Source organism: Dermacentor andersoni, chromosome 2 (assembly GCF_023375885.2).
Source record: "Dermacentor andersoni chromosome 2, qqDerAnde1_hic_scaffold, whole genome shotgun sequence".
In the NCBI taxonomy this organism is placed as follows: domain Eukaryota; kingdom Metazoa; phylum Arthropoda; class Arachnida; order Ixodida; family Ixodidae; genus Dermacentor; species Dermacentor andersoni.
The window spans coordinates 90,083,751-90,105,459 of NC_092815.1; the positions used below are offsets into that span (position 1 = coordinate 90,083,751).

At 43.0% G+C, this 21,709-nt stretch overlaps 2 protein-coding genes across 6 annotated transcripts in view; one reads left to right on the top strand and one right to left on the bottom strand.

Moving 5' to 3' along the window:
- The window catches only part of Ppat-Dpck (Bifunctional Phosphopantetheine adenylyltransferase - Dephospho-CoA kinase), a 32,007-nt gene extending 18,476 nt beyond the window's left edge, over positions 1-13,531 (bottom strand). Inside the window, exons 1-6 of one of the 2 annotated variants that reach the window (XM_050188495.3) lie at positions 13,282-13,516; positions 12,195-12,915; positions 10,331-10,545; positions 6,565-6,696; positions 5,126-5,380; positions 2,116-2,200 (exon numbers count right to left, since the gene is read on the bottom strand). In XM_050188495.3, the coding sequence (XP_050044452.1) occupies positions 2,116-2,200; positions 5,126-5,380; positions 6,565-6,696; positions 10,331-10,545; positions 12,195-12,825 (1,318 nt within the window). In that variant the 5' untranslated portion in view covers positions 12,826-12,915; positions 13,282-13,516. Of the gene's footprint in view, positions 1-2,115; positions 2,201-5,125; positions 5,381-6,564; positions 6,697-10,330; positions 10,546-12,194; positions 12,916-13,281 lie in introns of both variants that reach the window. The other variant, XM_055076808.2, reaches the window with a different exon arrangement.
- Positions 13,532-13,784: 253 nt separating this feature from the next.
- The window catches only part of LOC126541645 (uncharacterized), a 129,466-nt gene continuing 121,541 nt past the window's right edge, over positions 13,785-21,709 (top strand). Inside the window, exons 1-3 of one of the 4 annotated variants that reach the window (XM_055076807.2) lie at positions 13,785-13,996; positions 15,906-15,959; positions 17,247-17,480. In XM_055076807.2, coding sequence (XP_054932782.1) covers positions 13,970-13,996; positions 15,906-15,959; positions 17,247-17,480 — 315 coding nt within the window. In that variant the 5' untranslated portion in view covers positions 13,785-13,969. Of the gene's footprint in view, positions 13,997-14,031; positions 14,234-15,905; positions 15,960-17,246; positions 17,481-21,709 lie in introns of those variants that run through there. The other 3 variants (XM_050188502.3, XM_055076805.2, XM_055076806.2) reach the window with 3 other exon arrangements.

Sequence of the window (21,709 nt, forward strand, 5' to 3'; positions counted from 1 at the left end):
AACCGATGGTCATTAAGGGCTACGGACTGGATTCCAAGGGAAGGGAAGCGTAGCAGGAGGCGGCAGAAAGTTAGGTGGGTGGATGAGATTAAGAAGTTTGCAGGGACAACATGGCCACAATTAGCACATGACCGGGGTAGTTGGAGAAGTATGGGAGAGGCCTTTGCCCTGCAGTGGGCGTAACCAGGCTGATGATGATGATCCTTGGTGGTATTCTGGCTGTTGTTTTGCCATTTTCCCGTGTCTACTGGTTTACCTTTTGCGGATCACACACACTCGTCGTATGACGTCCTTGGCGGGTAGAGCAGGTAACCTTGCGTCTACAATCACACGCCCTGTGACCTTTAGTCGTGCATCAAAAGCACCTCATGACTCCTGATAAAATTTGCTTCTTTTGCGATAGTGGGAGATCAAGTGTGCAGTCTTCCGTGGAATGTTGACTCGACTTACAAAACACACAGTTCTCAGGTACTTTCATAGTGTTGTTGTGGAGAACTGAAGACGTGGGTTTCGAGTCACAGAAATGGCGAGATTTGTTTGGTGCATTCTCTCTTCCTGGATTCGCAAACTGGCTTTTCTCTAAGCTCTCCAATTCGATGGACAGGAAATTTAATAGGCATTTCAGCTCCATGATAGACGCTGCATTACTGCTATCACTTGTCGCCCGAATGGTGCAAGACTGGTGGTACTGCACTACTATATCGTGCGGTAAAGCCCGCAGCAACAGGTCGCACAACATTGCGGAAAAGGGCACCTTGCTCACCCCCAGTGTCTCCAGTCTGCGGATGTTGATGATGATCTGGTCATACAGCTTGCGAAGAGCTGTTGGGTCACTTGAACGCACCGAAGTCAAAGTACGAAGCCTGGAGAAGTACTCCTGTTCGAGTCTCATTCTATCGCTGAAGCGTTTCTTCAGTATATCAATGGCGTCCTTGTAGCCAGCTTCTGTTGTAAGCAGTCCCACAATAGCTGAGACTGCGTCGCCTCTTAGGAAGAACCTCAGGTAGTTAAACTTGTCCGTCGCTATGAGGCTTCCGTTGCGGTGAATCATCTGGTCGAATTGTTCCCAGAAGTCATTCCATCGACACAAATCACCAGCGAATGGGGCGATGGTAAGCTTGGGTAGCTTAGCTCCAGAGACTCCCGCTGTACTGACTGTCGATGAAGTCCGAAGCTCCGGTGTTGATGACATGACAACACTGTCTCGCTTGCTAAGCAGCTCACTCATCACGCTGGTCCTAGTATTCCACAACGGTGATGTATTCTTGCTCAAACTCTTAATCAACTATGTGGCTCTCTAGCTCCTCATTGACCTTGTTCAGCTCATCGTAATTACCCTGGAGACGTCCGTAAAGAGTGTTGAGCTGATCTGCGGTGGCTGTTTCATCGCTGAGAAGAGCTCTTGCCTCATTGATAAGCCTGGTGTTCAGAGATCGTCTTGACATCCGCTTCGATCGCAGCCTCTCTGTGATGGTCAGTTCACTCGTAGCCTTCCGTGGTCTCCGATAGTAGATCCCGGGTTTTGGCACCACAATGTTTAAGATGGTGTACGGTTTACTGACAAGAAGCGAGGTTCCAAGCATCAGGCATTCTTTTTATTCTTTGCCGTTCAGGTAGGCCCTGGCTGCATGTGCTTGTGACCACGGGCTCCCTCCAGGAAGGAGGTGCTTCTTCTTCTTTAATCCGAGACTGACAATAGGCATGAAAAAAGTTCACAGCACAAAAAATACTTGAAGACGCTTTACCCCCTTCTTCAAGTCCCAACTTCAGATAAAATTGTTGGAAGTACTATTGCACAGTGGAATCACGCCACTGTCATTGTGTGTTTCCAGTTTAGTTATAAAAATGTATTACAAATGCAATACTCTAGCTGTTCACAAATGCAATGCCCATCAGAGATGACTATCTGGCATGTTGCAACACACCTGACATGTGGAGCATGTGGCCTCATTTTACATCATGATGCACAAGAGCGTGGGCATAAGGAGGAGAGTTTTTCCAAGTTAACCTGCTAAATTAGGCAACTACACCTAATGTACACCTACAATGTACACCTACAAGGAAGCAATGTACACCTACAAGGAAAAGCAGGCCAACGAAAATAACTAAGAGTACCTTTTCGTCTGTGCTCTTCAAGTCGTTCATCAATGAGACGGGAGACTTCTGGCCACACAATCTTGTTTAGCTGCTGTCGTTTTGCCTGCATTAAAAGAGTCAGCAGAGCAACATAAAATTACAAGTCTTCAGAAAAGTAGCAGAAAAGTACGAAGCTGAAGAAGGCTTCCCAAATTTAGCTTCAATATGAATGAGGTTTCAATGAAAAACTACATCAAAATATGGTAATCATAATGAAAAAAAGATATTACAAATTTACAAAGCCTCACATTTTTGTTACATGTAATTAGTACCAAGGTACAATGCAGTCAGAGTGCCCTTACTGCATCAACACGAGCCATCAGGTTTCACACCTGGCACAAAAGCATGCACGTGCCTTACCCTTAAGCTGACCCCAATAGCAACACCTTTGTGGCAGCATCTATCTGGGTGGAGCTTACAGGACAGCGAATACATTAGACATGTCATCTCCTGTTGAAAATGCCTATTTTTGAACTGCCGTAGGAAGATTTTCAAGCAGTAACCATAGACCACAATGTATGATTATGGTATTTATATGATTCTAACGCGTGGATTTCTTTCGAGAAAAATTGGGCTGAGAATTGGCTTCGCGGTGTAGTTGGATATGAAACCAAAATCCCGTTTATGGCGTTCGTATGCTTTACCGCATAACACATGTACTGCAACAGAGCTGACTTTCAAAAACCGGCTGCCATTGTGCAACACAAATTTGCATTCGCTAGTAAATTGGGTGCACGTTAGATTTATACCTTGATTAGGAAATTTAATGTAATTTCTATGTTACATTTTTACTATGGCGTCACAGAAAATGGCCATGCATTTGATTCGGGGGCGTGTTGGGCTCTGGCAAATACTGCCAAATGAATCGGCATTGTGTGTCATGAAATTTTTTAGGCTGCTTGCTTAATTCAGTCTGCCGGACAATTAGATCAATTTGGTTCATCACATCAGGGTCAGATTAACGGAATTCAAGAGCAGAAACAAAGCAAATTGACAGCAACCTTTGGCCCCTGGCACTGTCCAACTGTCCCCTCATGACAAAGGGCTGCATATAAAAGGGAGCACTGTGCTCTGAGAATGGTGGTTGTATTGAGACAAGCAAGGCTAGTTTCGCGAGCAGAACAGGCCACTGTTCTGACCTGAGCAGCTCTGGAGCGGACATAACAATTTCAAAAAATGCACATCAGAACTGTACAGCCTCGAATGAAAGAACTTGCTAATTTTCTCATCGCTATCGGCCTACAAACTATGAATCACAAATAAAAATGGTTAGGAGTGCATGTAGTAGGCACTCAAACTATGGGGTTTTAAGTGCCAAAATCACTTTGTGATTATGATGTAGGCCGTAGTGGGGGACTTCAGAAATTTCGACCACCTGGGGTACTTTAATGTGCACCTAAATCTAAGTACACGGGTGTTTTCGCATTTCGCCCCCATCGAAATATGGCTGCCGAGGCCGGGATTCGGTCTCGTGACCTTGCGCTCAGCAGCCCAAAACCATAGCCACTGAGAAACCATGGTGGATTGTGGTAGGCACTCTCGTTACAAACAGCAAATTCCCATTATCCTTGAAAATGATACAATCAGTGCATTCTAACAGCACTAAACTAAAGGGCTGAAACTTTACTAAAGACCACACATTGAGTGATAGAATGGAAAAGTATAGGCGTAATGTAATAATACAGGAGGAGGGCAGCATGGATGGGATAGCAAATGAGTGCAGCTGACATTTTAGTTGAGATAAATAAGTGGAGTTGGGCAAGTGGTGTATAATGCATAGAGCAGATAATGAGTTGCCTAGTAAGATAACAGAATGGTTTCAAAGGGGGAAAAATACACAGTTGAGAAAAGCAGAGAAATAGGTAGTATGATTAAATTTGGAACTTCAATAAAACTTCGGTTGGGGCTAGTTGAAACATGGTATTTTGAAGGTGAAAAATTCAGTGCAAAACCCAGAACTACCCACAAAGAAGAGACGAGACAAGCACCGGCGTCGGTGCTTGTCTCACCTCTTCTTTGTCGCTGGTCCTGGGTTTTGTGCTGAATTTTTCACCTTCAAGATTAAATTTAGAAATCTGCAGCCATAGAATGAAGTCAGCTGGTGCAAGGTGGAAGCAATTGGAGATTGCTCCAAGATGCATTTTTCATGCGGTGGACGTAAAACAGCAACTATAGTTTTGATGGGATGGTTCCCTTCTATCTCTCTCTTTTTTTTTTTTTTTCACATTTATCCTGCCCTCAATACCAAAAAGAGCAAACATTGTTAGAAATAAATGCAGAAACAGATAATTTAAGAAAAAAAATTAATTTGAGCTGAACCTTGTCATTAGAAAAAAAAAAGAAAAACAATCACAGCTTCCTTACATTGTGCTTACACGTATGAGTTTTGCAGTGAAAAAAAAAAATGTATGAATTTTCAAGGTATTGACAAAGCATTTTCAAGGTGTGTGACAACATCGTGTTTGACAGCTTGAAAAAAAAAAAAAACACACTCTTCAACATCAAGCAGCAAATACATTTGTTTTAGTTACACACACACACACACACACACACACACACAAAAAGAGTACGAGAAAGAAAAACTACCGACGCAACAAAGCCATTAAACATTGGACTGGCTTGTGTTTTGGATTGCGCAAGCCTCGTGATATTGTGTTGCACTAACAAAGTCCGCTAAGCTTATATGAAAACAAAAGTCAAGATTTTTTAGGCTTCCATTTTATAAAATTTAAGGGTACTCGAGGCTCTGAAAATGGTCCTTCAATATTCAAGGCTTTTCAAGGACGACCGTTGTTTACTGTTTATATTTTTACTTGTATGCAGCACAGGAGGTCCCATTACACTTTTTGACCTCAGGACCTCCTTTTGTATAATATCTTTTCTTTTTTTTTGTACTGTATTGTGTCTAACAATAACACTTCATTCATTCATTCATTCATTCATTACGAACCTCGTGTCATAGCAATACACACTTGTTAGTGGGCCTCACCTCGTCTGCAAAAATTATGGTGCCGAGGAGTTTCCTGTTGATAGTGCCATCAGGGCTAACCACTCGGTCACCAAAGGTCTCCACTATGTGGGAATATGCGTTTGTACCCGGCTGATAGCTCTCGTGGCCAAGCGGGTCACAGTTGATCACTACCGCCCCTAGGGACTCCAGTGTCTTGATGATGTGGCTTTTGCCAGTGCAGATGCCCCCAGTCACACCAATAAGGTATGGTCGGTCAGGAAGATCAGGTCTTGGCTATAAACAGATGAACAGAATATGTACAGTTGTCATCAAAAGCTTATAGGATGTGGGTTCCTCCTAGAAAGCAAAATTTCTGCTCAGTTCAGGAAAGCAAAGTTTAAATCAACGAAACACTGTTGTTCACACTTACTGCTTCATACTGCTATATCAAGCTTCGAGAATGTACTTTATTATTATTATATTGTTTTTTGTTTGTTTTTCTTTTGTACTTTTACTACATTTTGGGACTCACAATGTAGATTGTGCTTCCTAAATACTTTTGACATTGGTAGTATGTAATACAGTGTTACATGAAAGGATCAAAAATGTATTAAAGGGCTTGGGGGGGTTAATTCTGTTGGGACTAAATGGTTTCTTGAATGCTTATGGCCCCCCCTGTACACACTTGCTTGTTTTCTTTGCAACAAGGCTTACTTCACCAATAACTGAAGCTTTGTCTGCAGCAGTAACACACCTGAGCCTGTGCAGCAGAGCATAAGGTCATAAGCGCAATAAGGTATATAAAGTATTGTGTTAGTGCAGTTGCCTTGCCTGGTTTAATGATTTCTTGCCCTAAAGCAGGAGTAAGGAGAACTGGGGGAGTTAAAATGCTAACATGAATAAAACACAGCAAGAACAAATAAAAATGATGAAGCAGTCAGTTTGCTGTTTGCTTGACTTGAAGCAGATATGGGCCATTGTGGGCATCGTGAATCAGCATACCTGCTTTAGTGTCAGCCTTTGTATGGCTTCTTTAGTTTTCATGGAATGGCTCAAAACACTTTGCATTATCCCATACAATTATGAAAGCTATCATAAGCTTTCTACAATTGCCATTTTAATTAATTTATCACTTTGGATGTGCTCAAAACACCGCTTCGCTCTTCATATCAGCTTGAACATGTTATGTACTATTTGCACAAACTTGTCCTTCTCCCCTTAGCAAATGTTTTTTGAAAAGATGATGCTAAATCATGTCTTAACGATGTTTATGGCATTAAAAGAGAAACTGACTGGCATATCTGTTCAAATAATCACCCCCCATCACACCTTTGTCTTTTCCAAAACAATATAGACTACTAAATACTGTGAAAACAACTTCCTGAAGCAGTGACAATCTATGCTAAGAAGAATTATATTTGTTAAGTTTGGGAACACAGCCAGCTCCACTGTGAAATTGTACTTTGCTTCAAACATACCTTGGGTGGAGTAAGGATTGTGCCAAGCTGCCGCCGCCTCAGTGAAGACGAGCTCACTTTAAATTCCTCACCGACGCCACGACAAACATCTTCAGCTAGGCCTACAGATCGGATAACCATTGGAGACATGCCCTAGAGGTCAACACAACATTTTTTAAAGAACCGTCAGGAATTCACAAAACATGTCTGCTTATCACAGTAACACAACTTTTCGTAGCAGTGTCAAGAACAAAGTTTTACTACCAATTTTCTTAACACAAATTCATTAGTAAGAGAACTACTGGACAAGAAATTCATGCTTGAATTTTAATACAGTCAGAGCTCTTTATAATAAGTCGATAACCAGGGATTGGATTTTTCAGCATCTGTGTGTGTGTATGCGTGTCTTTCTTTTTTTTTTAATTTGGAAGGCATTTATAGACATTTACTTTCCTCTGAAAATTCGGCATTTATCAACACCTATCTTTTTTACACAGTTGACTCTCATTACAACGGATCCTGATAATCCCACAAAGAAACGTCCATTTTATCCGAAGTCCATAATATCCCAAACTCCTCACTTCTGAAACTTTCGTCATGATGTCTAACAACTTTATTGCGAAGAGTGAGTAACGAATGTTCAAAGTAAAAAACAACTAAACAAGTCGCAGTTTCACCTGAAAGGCAAAGCATCGATAGCCGTTGGAACATTAGGGTTACAGAATGGTTATCAAGAGAAGGAAAACGCAATCGAGGACGACAAAAGACTAGATGGAGCAATGAAATTAGGAAATTCGCGGGCGCTAGTTGGAATTGGTTGGCGCAAGACAGGGGTAATTGGAGATCGCAGGGAGAGGCCCTTGTCCTGCACTGGACATAAAAAAGGCTGACGATGATGATGATGATGAAGGTGAGGCTGAGAAAAAGAAAGCCTGCTTGTAAGGGGACTTAAGCACGAGCACCCAACTCGCTTGGGAGGGAGGGCCTGGTCACGTTGTGACTTTAGCTGTGCGGGCCCCTACGACGAGCCATGACGAATTTCTAAATTGGGCACTTTTCGGTTTTAACCGAATTCCTAAAATTGAAATAGCCAGGTATTTTTTCACATTTATTGGTAATAACCAGAAACTCTAATTCATATTTAAAATGCAGTCACATCGAATGCAAGATTGCCTTCATTAGCACCAGTACTTGTTACAAGCACACCTACATCCTTTACATGATGAATTGGCAAGAAACTATTTAGATTTCATTCAAAACATGCAATAATTCATCATATTCATGCTTGTTATGTCAAGGCTCCACTGTACTGTTTCAACCAAGTGCATAGAATGAAACGTAGTTAAATCTATGCACGAAGCGACCATAAAGGCCAATGGGGATGAAATGTGCCACTGCACCACCACCAACAAGCTTGACTACGATAGTATGCAGCTTAGTCCTGCAGAAAAACATGACACACGCGTGACCAATGCCATTATACGGAAAAAAAATTCCTGAGTGAATCTGAACAGACACACTGCAGCATCCACAGTTGATCTTTGCGTTCTTGAGGCAAATAAAATAATAAAAGTTATATACGATTACACGGGCTTAACAGCTTCGTTCTTCACAGTCACTGCACACCACTTAACAATTATACACAAGATGTCTCACCTAATTAAGGCCAAAGCCCAAATGAAGCTCTTTTTTTGTACAATGATGAAGTGATGTGTAGCTGGAAGCAGTGATGCACAGGTGCACTAAAATTATTTTTCAATAGCTCGAAATTTCGAGTTTTGGTCCAAACTTATGTTTCAAAATAGCTTGCAAGCATGTAATTTTACAGTACTCAAGTACTGATGCGCTGATTGATTGATGAACTTTAAAGGGGCTCTGAAACACTTTTCTAACTAATCACAGAATGGCCTCACTGTTAAAGGATGTCGTCTCACGAATGTCATGCCGCAAAAATATTTTGAATCCTTCAAGTATAAGCCGAGTTATCGCACTGATAAGTGGCTTTCTCTCTTTGTCTCCACTAGCATGCTGGATGGTGCACAGGGGCGAAGCCAAGCAAAAGTTGGCTCGTTGCAGCGCATTGCGCCTGTAACACATGAGGCACACTGTGCCGACATTGTGTTTTTGCAAGTGGGAAATAAAGATTGATTGATTAATTGAAAGTGGAATTTTCTTCCAATTCGTCACCTTGAATGTTATTAAATCTGCCTTTCATATACCCCAAGTTGGCCTGAGCACATTGAATCGCCCATTGCACAAGGAGCCTTTTAGCAGCAGTTCTGAACCATACCTGCTACGGTGGCTCAGTGGCTACGCCGTTCTGCTGCATAGCATGAGGTTTCAGGTTCGATATCCGGCTGTGACAGCAGCCTTCTAATGGGAGAGGGATGGGAAAATGCTTGGGTAGTTTGCTTTGGGTGTATGTTAAAGAACCATGTATGGTCAATCCGGAGCCTCCTACTATAGTATTCAACATAGCCCAGTGTGGTGCTTTGAGGCGTTAAACCCTACAATTTCATTTTCAACAATACAGAATATAAATTTCACTATACTTAGATTTAAAAGAAATGAAACAAAAATAAAGGCATGTAATTTAGTCAGAAAGAGGACTACAAGAAGATGTCAATTTATGAAGGTACCTGTAGACAAAACAGCTATACCATGATAGTAAAACTACCTAGCTGGCATGCATAACCAAGATGCAGATAACGCTAAGATAAGCCATTACTAGCGCAGATATGCGACTACAGTGACACACAGTGAAAGTAACACAGAATATTGAGCTTTCTTTGGGTCTATTTTGAAATTATCCTTGTCAATAAGTATGCTATAGTCATATAAGTAATATAGCCGCCAGCATGATATAGGCAACAGAAGCAGGTAATTTCACTGTAAAAAAAAAACTGTGCTTTTATAGGACAAAATAGATGAAAAAGGACTACACTTTCTTTTGTCCAGCTACAGCATCATCTTCCTTCTCAAGGCATAACAAACTCGCCCAATTGCATCTTTTAATTGTACTCTGTGACTTTCCTACCATTGTATGATAAGGTAAGCACAGGACAGGTTGCGCAAAGGCTTTCTTCCTCTTGCACTGGCTGAATGTGACACAGTGATGAAAGCACAAGCTTATCTCACAGAACGAACAAGCAGCCCTTGCATCAATGCCTTCCTTTCACAAAGGCAATGTCATGGTCAGAGCGGTACTTTTAAAGATAAGATAGGAGGATAGGCTCAGAAAGTAACACACAGTGTGTTGATCCCAGCCTCTTGCTTATCATGTCTCACCTCTAAGTAACAATAGGAGAGATGTTTGCTGGTACATGCGACAAAAACAAATAGCCTTATGCGAGTGCCAAGGGCATACATACCTATGTGTTGATGTTTTTAACGAAGCGTGCTTTTCACGCAAGGATGACAAAAAAAAAATTGTCGGGATAATTCACTAACGCTGATCATAGCGTCATGAACTGCAGTCTCTTAAATCGAAATCTGCGCTGGCCGTAGATACTTGTGTGCTTTTCTTCAGGTCAAGTGCCAAGCTAGGTGGCCCGCCATTAAAAGAAATGTAAGAAAGATGTGACTACAGTGACAACAGCTGTGTTTCTTCTGTCTTTGTCCTGTCACTTTCCATTGTTTGCAATATGCTTTTCCTAAACTGTCTTGAAGATTACCTAGGAAATATAGGTGAAAATATCAACCCACTCAAGGTCACATAAGCCTTCCCCCCCCCCCCCTTGTTTGTCTTACCAACAAGGTCACAGACATTAAAACGCCGGAAACGCACCCGCCTGGCTCGCTCCTCATTGACCAGTCTGCCTCCCTTCATGGTTTCTTCGCTCACGTACAGACATTCCAAATCGTTGTCTTCAATGGTTGGCCCATACGGGTTGTAGATGGGTGTCACGTCATAGTGCAGTGTTGTGTCGATGTCATGCAGAAAGTCTAGCAATGCATGCATTCGAGTCTCCACTGGCTCTATCAGCTCCCAAAGCAGTTTACCTGTGAAACAAGAAAGAAAGCAGGGGAAGCACAGATTACACATATGAAAATATGCTTCTACATGAAGCTTTGTGCAGTTTACAATGAACTATTTTCCAGTGATTAAGAAAAAAGTAAAGTCAGAGACTTATTACACACCTCACTTGTAATTTACTTCTTTCAAAAAGATATCACTAAAGTTTGATTCTTAGGAATCAACATATATATTGTTACGCAAGAACAGCTTGCGCCATTACAATACACTTTTGCATACACATGAATTGTAGAAATATCACCGACTCTTAAACAGAACTTAAATACGCTTAAACGGAACTTGAATTGACAGAAAAATATTTTCTGTTTATTTAAAGTTTCATTTACCTGAAGGCCAGAAAGACCAACAATAATTTTACTCAAAGAGCTTCCAAGTGTTTTAATATTACTGTGGTGAAAAAAAAAAAAGACTTCATTGTGCTCTGCTTCTATGCTTCTTTTGCATGAGGTTGTGTTTATGCACAAAAGGATTCTCAATAATCACTGCTATCACCACCATTCCAAATAGCACTGCAAACTTTCAACTGCATCTCTTGCCATCCGGTCCGAAATGGTAACATGCACTGTGTTTCATCACTAGAATCATAGTCTTCACCACGAAGTTCTAACTTATAATCTTCAAATGCATCCTAAAGCAGGTAACAAGGGCATCATCTGAGGTCTCTTATTGCTGGTGGTGTGAATGAAGCAGTAGTGGCAACCTGGCTAAGATTCCACTGGGAAGTGCTCTGTTCTTCCTTAGGGATCATTACTTGCCTAACGAAGCACTCATGATGAAAACACCGATGCAACTTTGACATCCTTAATTCGCATTAGCTTTCGTGCAACTGCCCGATAGACTGATTATCAACTATTCATAGCATCACCTTTTGATATGTTTGTCATACTTTTCCTCTTCCATATGCCAATGAGATATACGGTAGAGTTGGTGACAGTTCTGTTTACCAAAGTTCACAAAAAGATTCATCCTGTGTAACCCAAGTTCATTGCCACTAAACCTATGGGCAGATAACAAAGGTTGATACCATCGTTCCGTTTATCCAGCATTTCCATTTAAGCGAGTTTCGTTTATCCGGAGTCCGCTCTACTGTGCAAAACATCAGTGGCACCATGCTTTTCTTTTTCTAGATGGCACACTAAATAAAAATATGCTTCTCCCAAAGCCGCTTAAGCTAAAAAGACAAAGCATATGTCAAAGTTAAAATGAAACTGAAAATGTAAATGCTTTCAAGGATGAGCACAAAAAATATTTGAGCTACCCAGTTCACGGTTTCATTTAGTTTTAAGAAAACGTGAATTATAACGCCTATGCATTACAGGTGCGCAAATGCTATTTTTCCTGCATAAAAACAGTACAAAGCTATAATATCAGAGTCTGTAAGGAGTTGACAAATAAGATGGAAGTGAATAAAACCTGCAACTACGTGATTATGTTTTACCGTGGCATCCACAAATCATGTTTCACGTGCCCCTCTGATCTAATTTACCAGCCTACCAGGTTATTATTTCCACAGTGTGTTAATATTTTACTATTACTATGAGAACGGTCCGCCTAGGCTATCAACACAAAAGTTGTCTTGTGTTCTGAAAACAGCAAAGACAACTGGACCATTCACCTTTCAACATGTCACCATCCGTCACTCCAACAACAAGCTTGCCCGATGCATGCAACACTGCCTCTGAGAGCAACACCTTGTGGCCAAGATGCAGGCGGTCGAAGGTACCTCCAAGACAGACACTTTCAAAAGTCTGAAAGGTGGAATTGTTTTGGACCCCATTGCTTCCGTGACTGAAGCCATTAAAGCTGTCCTCATTGGCATCGTTGACTGTCAACTTGCTCTCAAGACAGTGGAAATTCGAACAGCTCTTGTTGAACTGGTGTCCAACGTACAGCTCCAAATCGGTGCGGCCATGGCTGCCATCCGTCAGCACAACGTCAAAAGATGGCTTCAAGTGATTCTCTTTACGAGCAGGATCCTTGAAGCAACTTTGGAGAACTCTGATGTCAAGATGCGCGCACACTCCAGCTGCCTTAAAATAGATGTCTGGAATGAGCTTTCGTAGTTGGGACAGTTCTGAAGGTGTGAAAACAGGTTGTTGGACAGGCCACAAGTGGTGCTGGTTGGGCTCAAGCTTAATGTATAAAGTTTTGTTAACGAAGTTCTTCGCAGCCTTTAAATAGGCAGATACATTTGATGTCAAGATCCTAGGCGATGAGGTTAAAATTAAGAGACCTGTCTGAAACATGGCAGGCCTCAAGACGATTCCTTTAGAATGTCAGTGGACTTTCCTTTTGCATAAACCCAACTCAATATAGCTGAAATTTCCTGCTGAGACCTGAAAAAAGAAAGTGGAAATCATAAGGCGTAAAAAAGAGAAGGGGGGAGGGGGGCAGTAGAGCGCATAAATGTCGCACCAAATTAAATGTTGTTACAGGGATTGTTTGTTACATACAAGCAACTAAATTTACTTTGTGAAATTGGACAGCCACTTATGACTTTACTGATGGCGTGCGGCGATGTATTTTGCAATATTACGGCTGGTAAATACTACAACACCTTGATAACAAAACAGCTGCATGATGCGCAATGCTAGACGAGCAGCCTGAAAGCATGCATGATTGAAAACGAGATACAAAAGAATCTAATTACAAAATACCTATAGACTGCAGCAGTTCACACTCGTCCAGTAGGAGCTACTTACCTGAATATTGTAGAGGCGGTCCACTTTGAATTGTACTTACGCTTAAGGAAACCTACAAGGAAACACAGCGCAAACCACAGCAAACACAGCTCAGCGACGGCAGCCGCATTTCGCGAATCCTTCTCCCCTGCGTGTGGAAGAGGATACGAGGGTGTGGAGGACGTGCGCCCCGTGCCCTGTCGTACCACGTGCTTCCTGCTTCCGTTTAGGCAATGGCTCAGTCTTGCCCAAATGCATAATGCGTATTAAATAATCTCACATCTCCTTCTCCTACGTGATGCTCCGCGCCGATGTTTCCATAGTTCTAGATTTAGCCGTCACTATCTTGCCTGAACAACTAACTCTAAAAAGTGGCGCTGCAAGACAACCCATTGGTTGTTCTGCAGCGCTAATAATGGTGTAGGTGTACCGGTGCAGTGGTAAGAAATGTCGACGTGAAAATCTCCGCGCTTTGTAAGTTGCGACTGGTGGTAAAATGCTTAGAGTGACTTAGGTATTTTCACTGCGCAGCTAGTTCATCCGATAGGGCCGCTTAGACCGCCCTCTTGTTTTTACCTTTAAAAATACAATATTTTCAATAACGCGTCTACGAGCATCCGAGTGGACTGGTTAATGAGGCGACGCAAACAAGATGCCTTCCCGTTTAAGTTTGTGGTTAAGTTGTTAACTTGTTGGTGTGGTGGGTGAAATGGTCACGAGACAAATCTTCGATGAGGTAAGTCTCTATTGCACGAGCAGTTTCGCGTCGAGCGGCTACATGGGCTGTATTAGGCTTAATATTTATATAAATAGGCACGTGGCTCTTTCTACAGAATTCAGCTGCATTGGTGCTAACATGGTCCAATGTAGTTTCAATCCTGCAAACGAAAAAGGTTGCAGCGCAACGGTTGCAGAGCGAGAAATGCCTCCATTCCGCGCTGCTCCCGAGCGGCGTTTCTGCATTACGGATCCGGTTAGACCTCTCAGCCAGTTAACATTTCACTCCTCTGGCTGCTTATTTATGTTATTGCTAATCTATGATAACGTGCAGTGCAGTATTTGACCTGCTTTAAGTTAGTGAGCGAGCACTTGATCGGCAGTCCACTCGCCTAGTATGCCTGTGGTGGCGCGGTTCGATATAGTTACCTGGCGAGTATTGAAGCCGTGCAGCATTTAGTAGAATTAACGCACTTGCGTGTTTATGCATTTTACGTTACTAAAACTTTCCGATGGGCTAATCCATCAGGATTTTTTTTTATTTAAATATTTAAGCGAATATACGACAACTTGCGAACACCGCAAATGACCGTGCCGGTTGTTTCGGTTATCGGGATGGAGTGTTTGCTAGTCATTGGGCAGGCTCGCAGCTACGTCTTCGCAAACTTTGATATGGAATATTGAGGTTGGCTGCGCCGAGTTTTCTAGGAATTCTACAGCGTTTCATATCTCTGCCTTATCGCGTGTACCCGGTGAAACGGCAACATTAAAGTGTTTGTTAGCTTTTTTACTTTAAATAGTGTGGTATTCCTATAAATCATGCTTTACTAGATAAGTTCAGCTAAGCTCGCCTTGTCTTTTGTTGTGGTAGTCTGGCACAGTCATAATTGATTTTCCACAATGTTATCAAGACAGGGTTGTGTGTTAAGTGAGTCATTGAATACAGTAGTTGGAATTGTGTGAGTTACGTTAGAAGCTGTTCCGCTGGCTAGTTGTCGAGAAAGAACCCTTGAATGCTTGTCAGTACTTTGAAACCTTTGATTTGCTACTCAAGGGCCTGTTAAGGGTGCAGATGCGAATATTTTTGTGTTTGCATCACAGATTTAGTCTTCTGATTTCAGATTGTAGGTCTTGTTCTGTGCTTCTGTTAAAAAGCAGTTCTACCTCATGACATGCTTGAATAAGATATATAGACCTTCTATCATAGGGCATGCGCATGTCTGATCAGATCTTAAATACACAACATTATAACTGTGACTCGTGAAAGTTTGCGGGGCAAGCAATTATCACCATTTATTTTCTTTACAGCCTTTCAAAAACACTGTACCTGTGTGGCCACTTCATGCAAATACCACTTAATGGCAACACTGAATGATGGCATGAATGATGACTATAGTACAGCGGTACTAGGAATCACTCTCTTAAAAAAGTCTTAAAGGGACACTAAAGAGAAAGAATAAAACAGCAAATTAATAAAGTATTCTTTCAAAACACTATTTTACGTAATTTCACCATAGTAGGTTGAATATAAGAAGAGAAAAGGAAGGTCAAAGTACTATCTTAAATTTCGTGCTGAAACCTCAGCGCTAGTACTTCAATGTGAGGTCACAGATTTCCAACTGTTGTATTTTGGCCATTGTGGTGCAGTAATAGTTAACCAAACTTTTTTTAAAGTTCAGTCTTTGTCTCTTTTACAACACCATGTAGTCTACCTTAACTGATAGAAAATCAACCAGGCCCTAACAGACGCCACCAAAATCCGTGATATCATGGCTGGCTGGTGTGGGATTTTCATGATGCTGTCACCACCTGTCTTTTGTTTTTGCACTTTTTATGGCTTACCAAGCCTCTTCTCACAGTAAGAGTGCCGTTTTTGGTATTTTAGAATGATGATTTACTAATACAGCTCGAATTGTTTTTTTCTTTAGTGTCCCTTTAAAGGACCCCCCACCAGACTTGCGGATTGCCAAAAAACAAGCCTGGTGCGTAGATCGCACGATGACAATCGTGTTTGCAATATATTACACATATGTACGTCGCGAAAGCAACTGCAACAAAAGTCTGCATGCCCTTATTCTAAGAGAAGGCAATCTCTTGGCCAGCAGTGACATTCATAGGTCTCGCCTATCTTGTAACATATCCCATGACCGAGAGACGCAGTGCGCCATACAAAAATCCAGTAGCAACAAGAATAACACAGGAATTCTCTTGAAACCCAGAGTGCACAATATCGCCACTGGAAATTAAGTTGTGGGTTTTAACATGCTAAAGACGCTGTAGTGGAGGGCTTCAGATTAATTTTGACCACCTGGAGTTCTTTAACGCCCACAAGAGCATTCTTGTATTTCGCCCACTTCGTAGCTGTAGTGGCTGGAGTGAATATCTTTCACTGCTCAAGGTCTGAAAGTGTTTGCTTCACATTGAGATACATACCGAGTGCCTAACAGTGACATCAGAACTAGTTCCCAACGTTGCCCACTTCGAAATACGGCCACCTCGGCTGGGATTTGAATCTGTGACCTCATGCTCAGCAGCAGAACACCATAGCCATTGAGCTGTTGCTGCAGGTGCGATGAGAAATATGCCTCGTGGCAAAAGATGGGTACAGAGAAAAAAATGAAAAGGGTCCAGTGACATAAATGTCATGTGGGCTGCCGACTCCAATGGGTGAGACTGTCGATTGCAGGACGCTAAGTCCTCTACTGTAGGGACGTTAGTTTGCCTCCTGACATCATTGCCTTGTAGCATTTCATTTGCTTTTATGTCCACTATTGCTAAAACCCTTTAAAGAAGTCTCACCGTAAGAACACTCCCTGGATTGGACATGCTTGATAGCAAACTGGACGCTTATCTTGTAAGTGTACGTTCTTTTTAGTCTGTCTCTCCAGCTTAGCTCAATGAGGGACCCTTTAATATTTTCCATAACATGGCCCCAGTTCTTGATGGGCCTGTGTTAACAGTAATATTTAGACCTGCCATAGTGGCTTTGTGGGGATTACATTCTGCTGCTGAGCACGAGGTTGGCAGTTTGATTCCCAACCACCACGGCCACATTCTTGCGAACGCGGTATACAATGGCACCCATAATTTTAGAACTCCAGGTGGTGGAAATTAATGCATTGGCCTCCACTATGGCGTGCCCATCACCTGTGTTTTGCTTTCGGATGTTAACACCATAATTTGATTTTGATGGTTAGTAATATTTAAGATGGTTTGATCACATAGATCAATGACCTTTTTTGTGCATGTTTCTTTGCCGTTGTGTGAAGCCCCACCTGGTGCAAGCAGTGTTCAAGGGTGATGTGGAAGAGGTGGAGGAGCTGCTGGCAGAAGGGGAGGAGGCCAACTACCAGGACGCAGAGCGGCGCAGTGTGCTGCACGCAGCTGCATTCTGTGGCCTTCACCAGGTCACTGCCCTGCTTCTGGCGCATGGTGCTCGCGTCAATGCCAAAGACAACAGATGGGCCACTCCACTGCATCGTGCCTGTGCCTCTGGATACGAGGCAAGTTGCCACTATATATCTGCCAACTTTCTTTCGATAATTGACAGTATCAGAGTGGAGCGGGGCCAGTTCAAAGGCTGATGTAATTTTGATCATGCTTAACAGAATTGTTTAGAAATTAAGGACAGTACAGGGTCGTCCACTCTTAGTTAGAATGCCGCTCCGGGCTGCCAGCGCTCCGCGGGGCACCTCTGTCAGGCGCCGGAGAAACTATTGCGCAGGTGCAGTGAGAGCCGCAGGCGGGGCTTCGCGCGTCGTCTGCTACAGTGCGCCCTGTATTGCGGTGAAGTGGGCTTCAAATATGCACTGCCTCCGCAGAACGCCGATCGGAGAAACGTTTCTGAATAAACAAAAGACTGCTGAGAAGCCTATCAGCTGCTTTTATCCCGTTGCAGCAACCGTAGCAAAGTTTCCTGCGTGCCTGGTGAAGTTGAAACACACAAATAAGCATACCGGGGAGAAAATGCACGCCGCGTAATATTCGAAGCTTTATACTACTGCTGCAGCACTACGATCCGCCAATATCTTTAATTTTTGGCGTCTTGCTGAGTAGCTGGTAATAAGTGTTAGCAGATGACTGCTGTTGTCTGCTGAAATCTCGGTGCAACGAAAATTAATCGGAGCGGAATAGTAATAGTGGAGGTGGAGCTACATTTTCAGTCTCCTATTTTACCTTCCCACAGAAAAAGGTAGACGGCCAGGTAGACTCATCAGCGTTTGAAAGCAATCCCTAAGGTTTACCAGGACCTCAGTCTTCAGCTTTGCATGGCTTTAAGTAGTTGCTGAGAGGATATTTATTAAGGCGATAGCGTTTAATTGTTCCTACTAGCGTCCGTCCGTTACATTTGAGGTCACGTGACCTTAATATCACGTGACATCACGGTGCAGCGCGTCGTGATGTCACATGATCCCTCTGCCACGCTTGCCCCAGCTGCTCTTCTCATCTGTCACAAAATGAATTCAAGCGCGGCAAATTCAACTCAGTGGAATGAGTCGCAAACGGCTTTCGCCTTCCCGCAGTTAATAAACATCTAAGTGCCTCCAACGAATTTTACAGTTCACAGGTGGCCGTAGGAAAATATGCCATACTGTGTTCCCGCTAAGTTTCCAAGTATGTGGCTGGCGTATTGAAGCAGGACATCTTGAATCGGGTATGTGGACAATTTAGACAGCCGCCTTTCAATCTGCCTCTAACACTTCCATCAGGGCTTTCGGATAAGCGCTAAAAGCATAACCTTTTCTTTGGTTTACCGTGACACTGCAACTTCCTGGTTGCGAAATTTCTATGACGAAGGTTATCTAAAGACATAAACCGTCAAGTCACCCAACTTTCTGCTGCCGAGTGCAGCTGCTCTCGCGAGTCATTCGGCGATTAAGACTACAAGAACATTGCCGTATCACCACTGCGGCCCAAAATGTGATTCCCGCCTGTCTAGACCGAGAGCGCAGGCGTGTCTGGTCGCTTCAATGTTTTCTGCTTGTGGGCCGCACTAAACCGAAATGTCGAGAGTGCCGGAGGACGAAAGACCTGTGGATTTTTGTGTCAGAGAATGCTCACTGCGATAAAGAATACTCAGAGATGTGTAGTACTGCTGCTACGACTACTCTATAACGAGTCTTCAACTCTACTCAACAACGACCCTTCCACAACATTTTGAAACTTCGATCCTATTGTATGGGCAACTAATATTCACCATTGGTAAACGAGTGCTTTCATCTTGTGTGATCTCGGGGGACTGAATATTAACGCTGAATAGGCATGAAAAACTGCGGAGATATTGTCTTAGTCTAATATGAACACTGTAGCAAGGTACTCACGCAATTACAAAAACAAAAAAGAGGCAAAGGTAAATACCAGTATGCTTTACTTCGCAGATATGCACAAAAAGCAAGAACATAAGAAGCTTATTCAGAACATGAAAACGAAACAAGTTCCCGAATACAGTTCTCTTGTTAGCTCAGAAGAAAAAGGAATGGCAAAAAAAGAACATAAATAAGGCAGTCTGGAACCGACGGTCAAGCAAGGCGCGAACTTGCAGCCCGTCTCGACGCAAGCGCGACGCTAAGTCGTACCCTTCATGGCCTAGTAGCGCGTAACATCTCCGCCGGCATCTACGACAGCTCTCATCCGGCCAGGAAGGGAGTTGTAGAGCGATGGGCAGAGGTCAACATTGGCGCTTAATGTTTCCCAATGCTCTTGGACTGCTCTCCACAATTGGACTGCCGACAAACCATGCAGGTTTTCACCCGACAACGCAACTTTAATGTTCCCCCACAGGTTCTCGATGATGTTGAGGTCTGGTGATTGTGGAGGCCAATCCATCACGGCAATTCCCCGGTTCTGCACATACGAGGCAACCCTCTTGGATGTGTATATTGGGGAGTGGTCGTGTTGAAGAACGAAGTCCATGTCAGGGAACGGGCCGTCTAACAGAAATGGCAAAGCCACATCATCCAGTATAGAGCAGTAGCCCTCTGATGTGAATCGTCCGGGTATTCGGACTAGAGGTCCAAGGCCATCCTTCGTCACGGCGCCCCATACAGTCACAGAACTCATTCCACTTGCGGCAACTCGTTGTATGAATTCCGGCATATAGCTGCAAGAAAGATGGAGTGCAGGTACTATATTTTTGTTTGCTTTGTTGCCATGAAGAAAACACTGTGTTCTAGTGTCGTAGAGGAAGGAATTGTCTTTTGTTACAACGCACTTGTTTCATGTAATAGCATGCAAATTTGTTATATGCATACACTTGTTATGAGAATTATACACCAGCCATTCGAAACCGATTTTCAAGGAAGGGATGCTTCTGAAGGCATACTATGTATTAATTTTGTTGAGTCTGCAAACGGATCTTGTATTCCTACCAGCTAAGACAATTACCACAAGCAACTGAAAAAAATAATGGCTTGGCTGCTTTTTTAGCGACACCGTCTTTGCGTCAATCGGCTGCGCTGTCAAGTGGCTGAGAAACAATGAAAAAAAAATTGAGAATTGACGTGCATTTAAACAGTTATCTTATAGAAAGTGTCATTAGAAAACTTGGCAAATATCAATTCTGAATGCTGCCTACACGCTTTAACCTGCACGTATGCATTTTTGACCTGTAGTTTAGCGTGAGCACCTTGTGCACGGAAAAGTATTGCCCTCCAAGCAGTGCACAATGCACAACACCAACTTTTTTACGCTGCCCGCAATCAACGCTTGTTGATAAGACAGTGTTCAAAATCGGAACGGGTTGCGCGCAACTGTATTCAAGCTTTAAGTTATGTATTCAAGCTTCTTTTTACTAGCTTTATACACATACACCTAAGCCGGACACATCAATCAGTCTTTGCCCGATGCGGTTACAAAAAATGAGCTGCGGCGCATTTGAAAACTATATTACGCAAAGTATACACATTCATCAGAACGCTAAATTGCAAGCTAAATAATGCTCCTAAAATGTTTTTCAAAATTTCCACCCATTAACTTATAAGAAAGGTTTAGGAACAAAGCCACATACCTCGTGTTGATGGGGCGCCAGACTCTAGCTCTTTGGTCCCATCAAGTAGAAAAACTAGACTCGTCTGTGAAGACAACGCTCTTCCAGTTCTCAACCGACCAATCCGCATAGTCTTGGGCAAACTGCAGGCGTTTCGCCTTATTTTGAGCACGCAGCAGCTGCTTCTGTGCAGCAGTTCTGCTCTTAACGCCAGCTTCGTAAAGGCGGCGCTTGATTGTAGTGGCAGAAACATGTTTCAAACCCAGCTCCACTTGCAGCTCCCGTACAGACGTCTTTGGGTTATCCACCACAACAGGTACTAGCTGTCTATCTTTTTGATCTGTTGTCACTCTGTGACGAGGCTGCCGAGGGGCATCCTGAAGGCTGCCTTTATTCCGGTATGCATTAATTATTCTATTCACTGTGTGAATTGCACGATTGGTTTCTGCTGCAATTCGTTTCTGCGAATAGCCCCTCAGACTTAAGTCCACAATTAGCCGCCTTTCGTCCTCCGGCACTCTCGACATTTCGGTTTAGTGCGGCCCACAAGCAGAAAACATTGAAGCGACCAGACGTGCCTGCGCTCTCGGTCTAGACAGGCGGGAATCACATTTTCGGCCGCAGTGGTGATACGGCAACGTTCTTGTAATCATAATCGCCAAATGACTCGCGAAAGCAGTTGCGCTCGGCGGCAAACAGTTGGGTGACTTGACGGTTTACGTCTATAGATAAACTTCGTCATAGAAA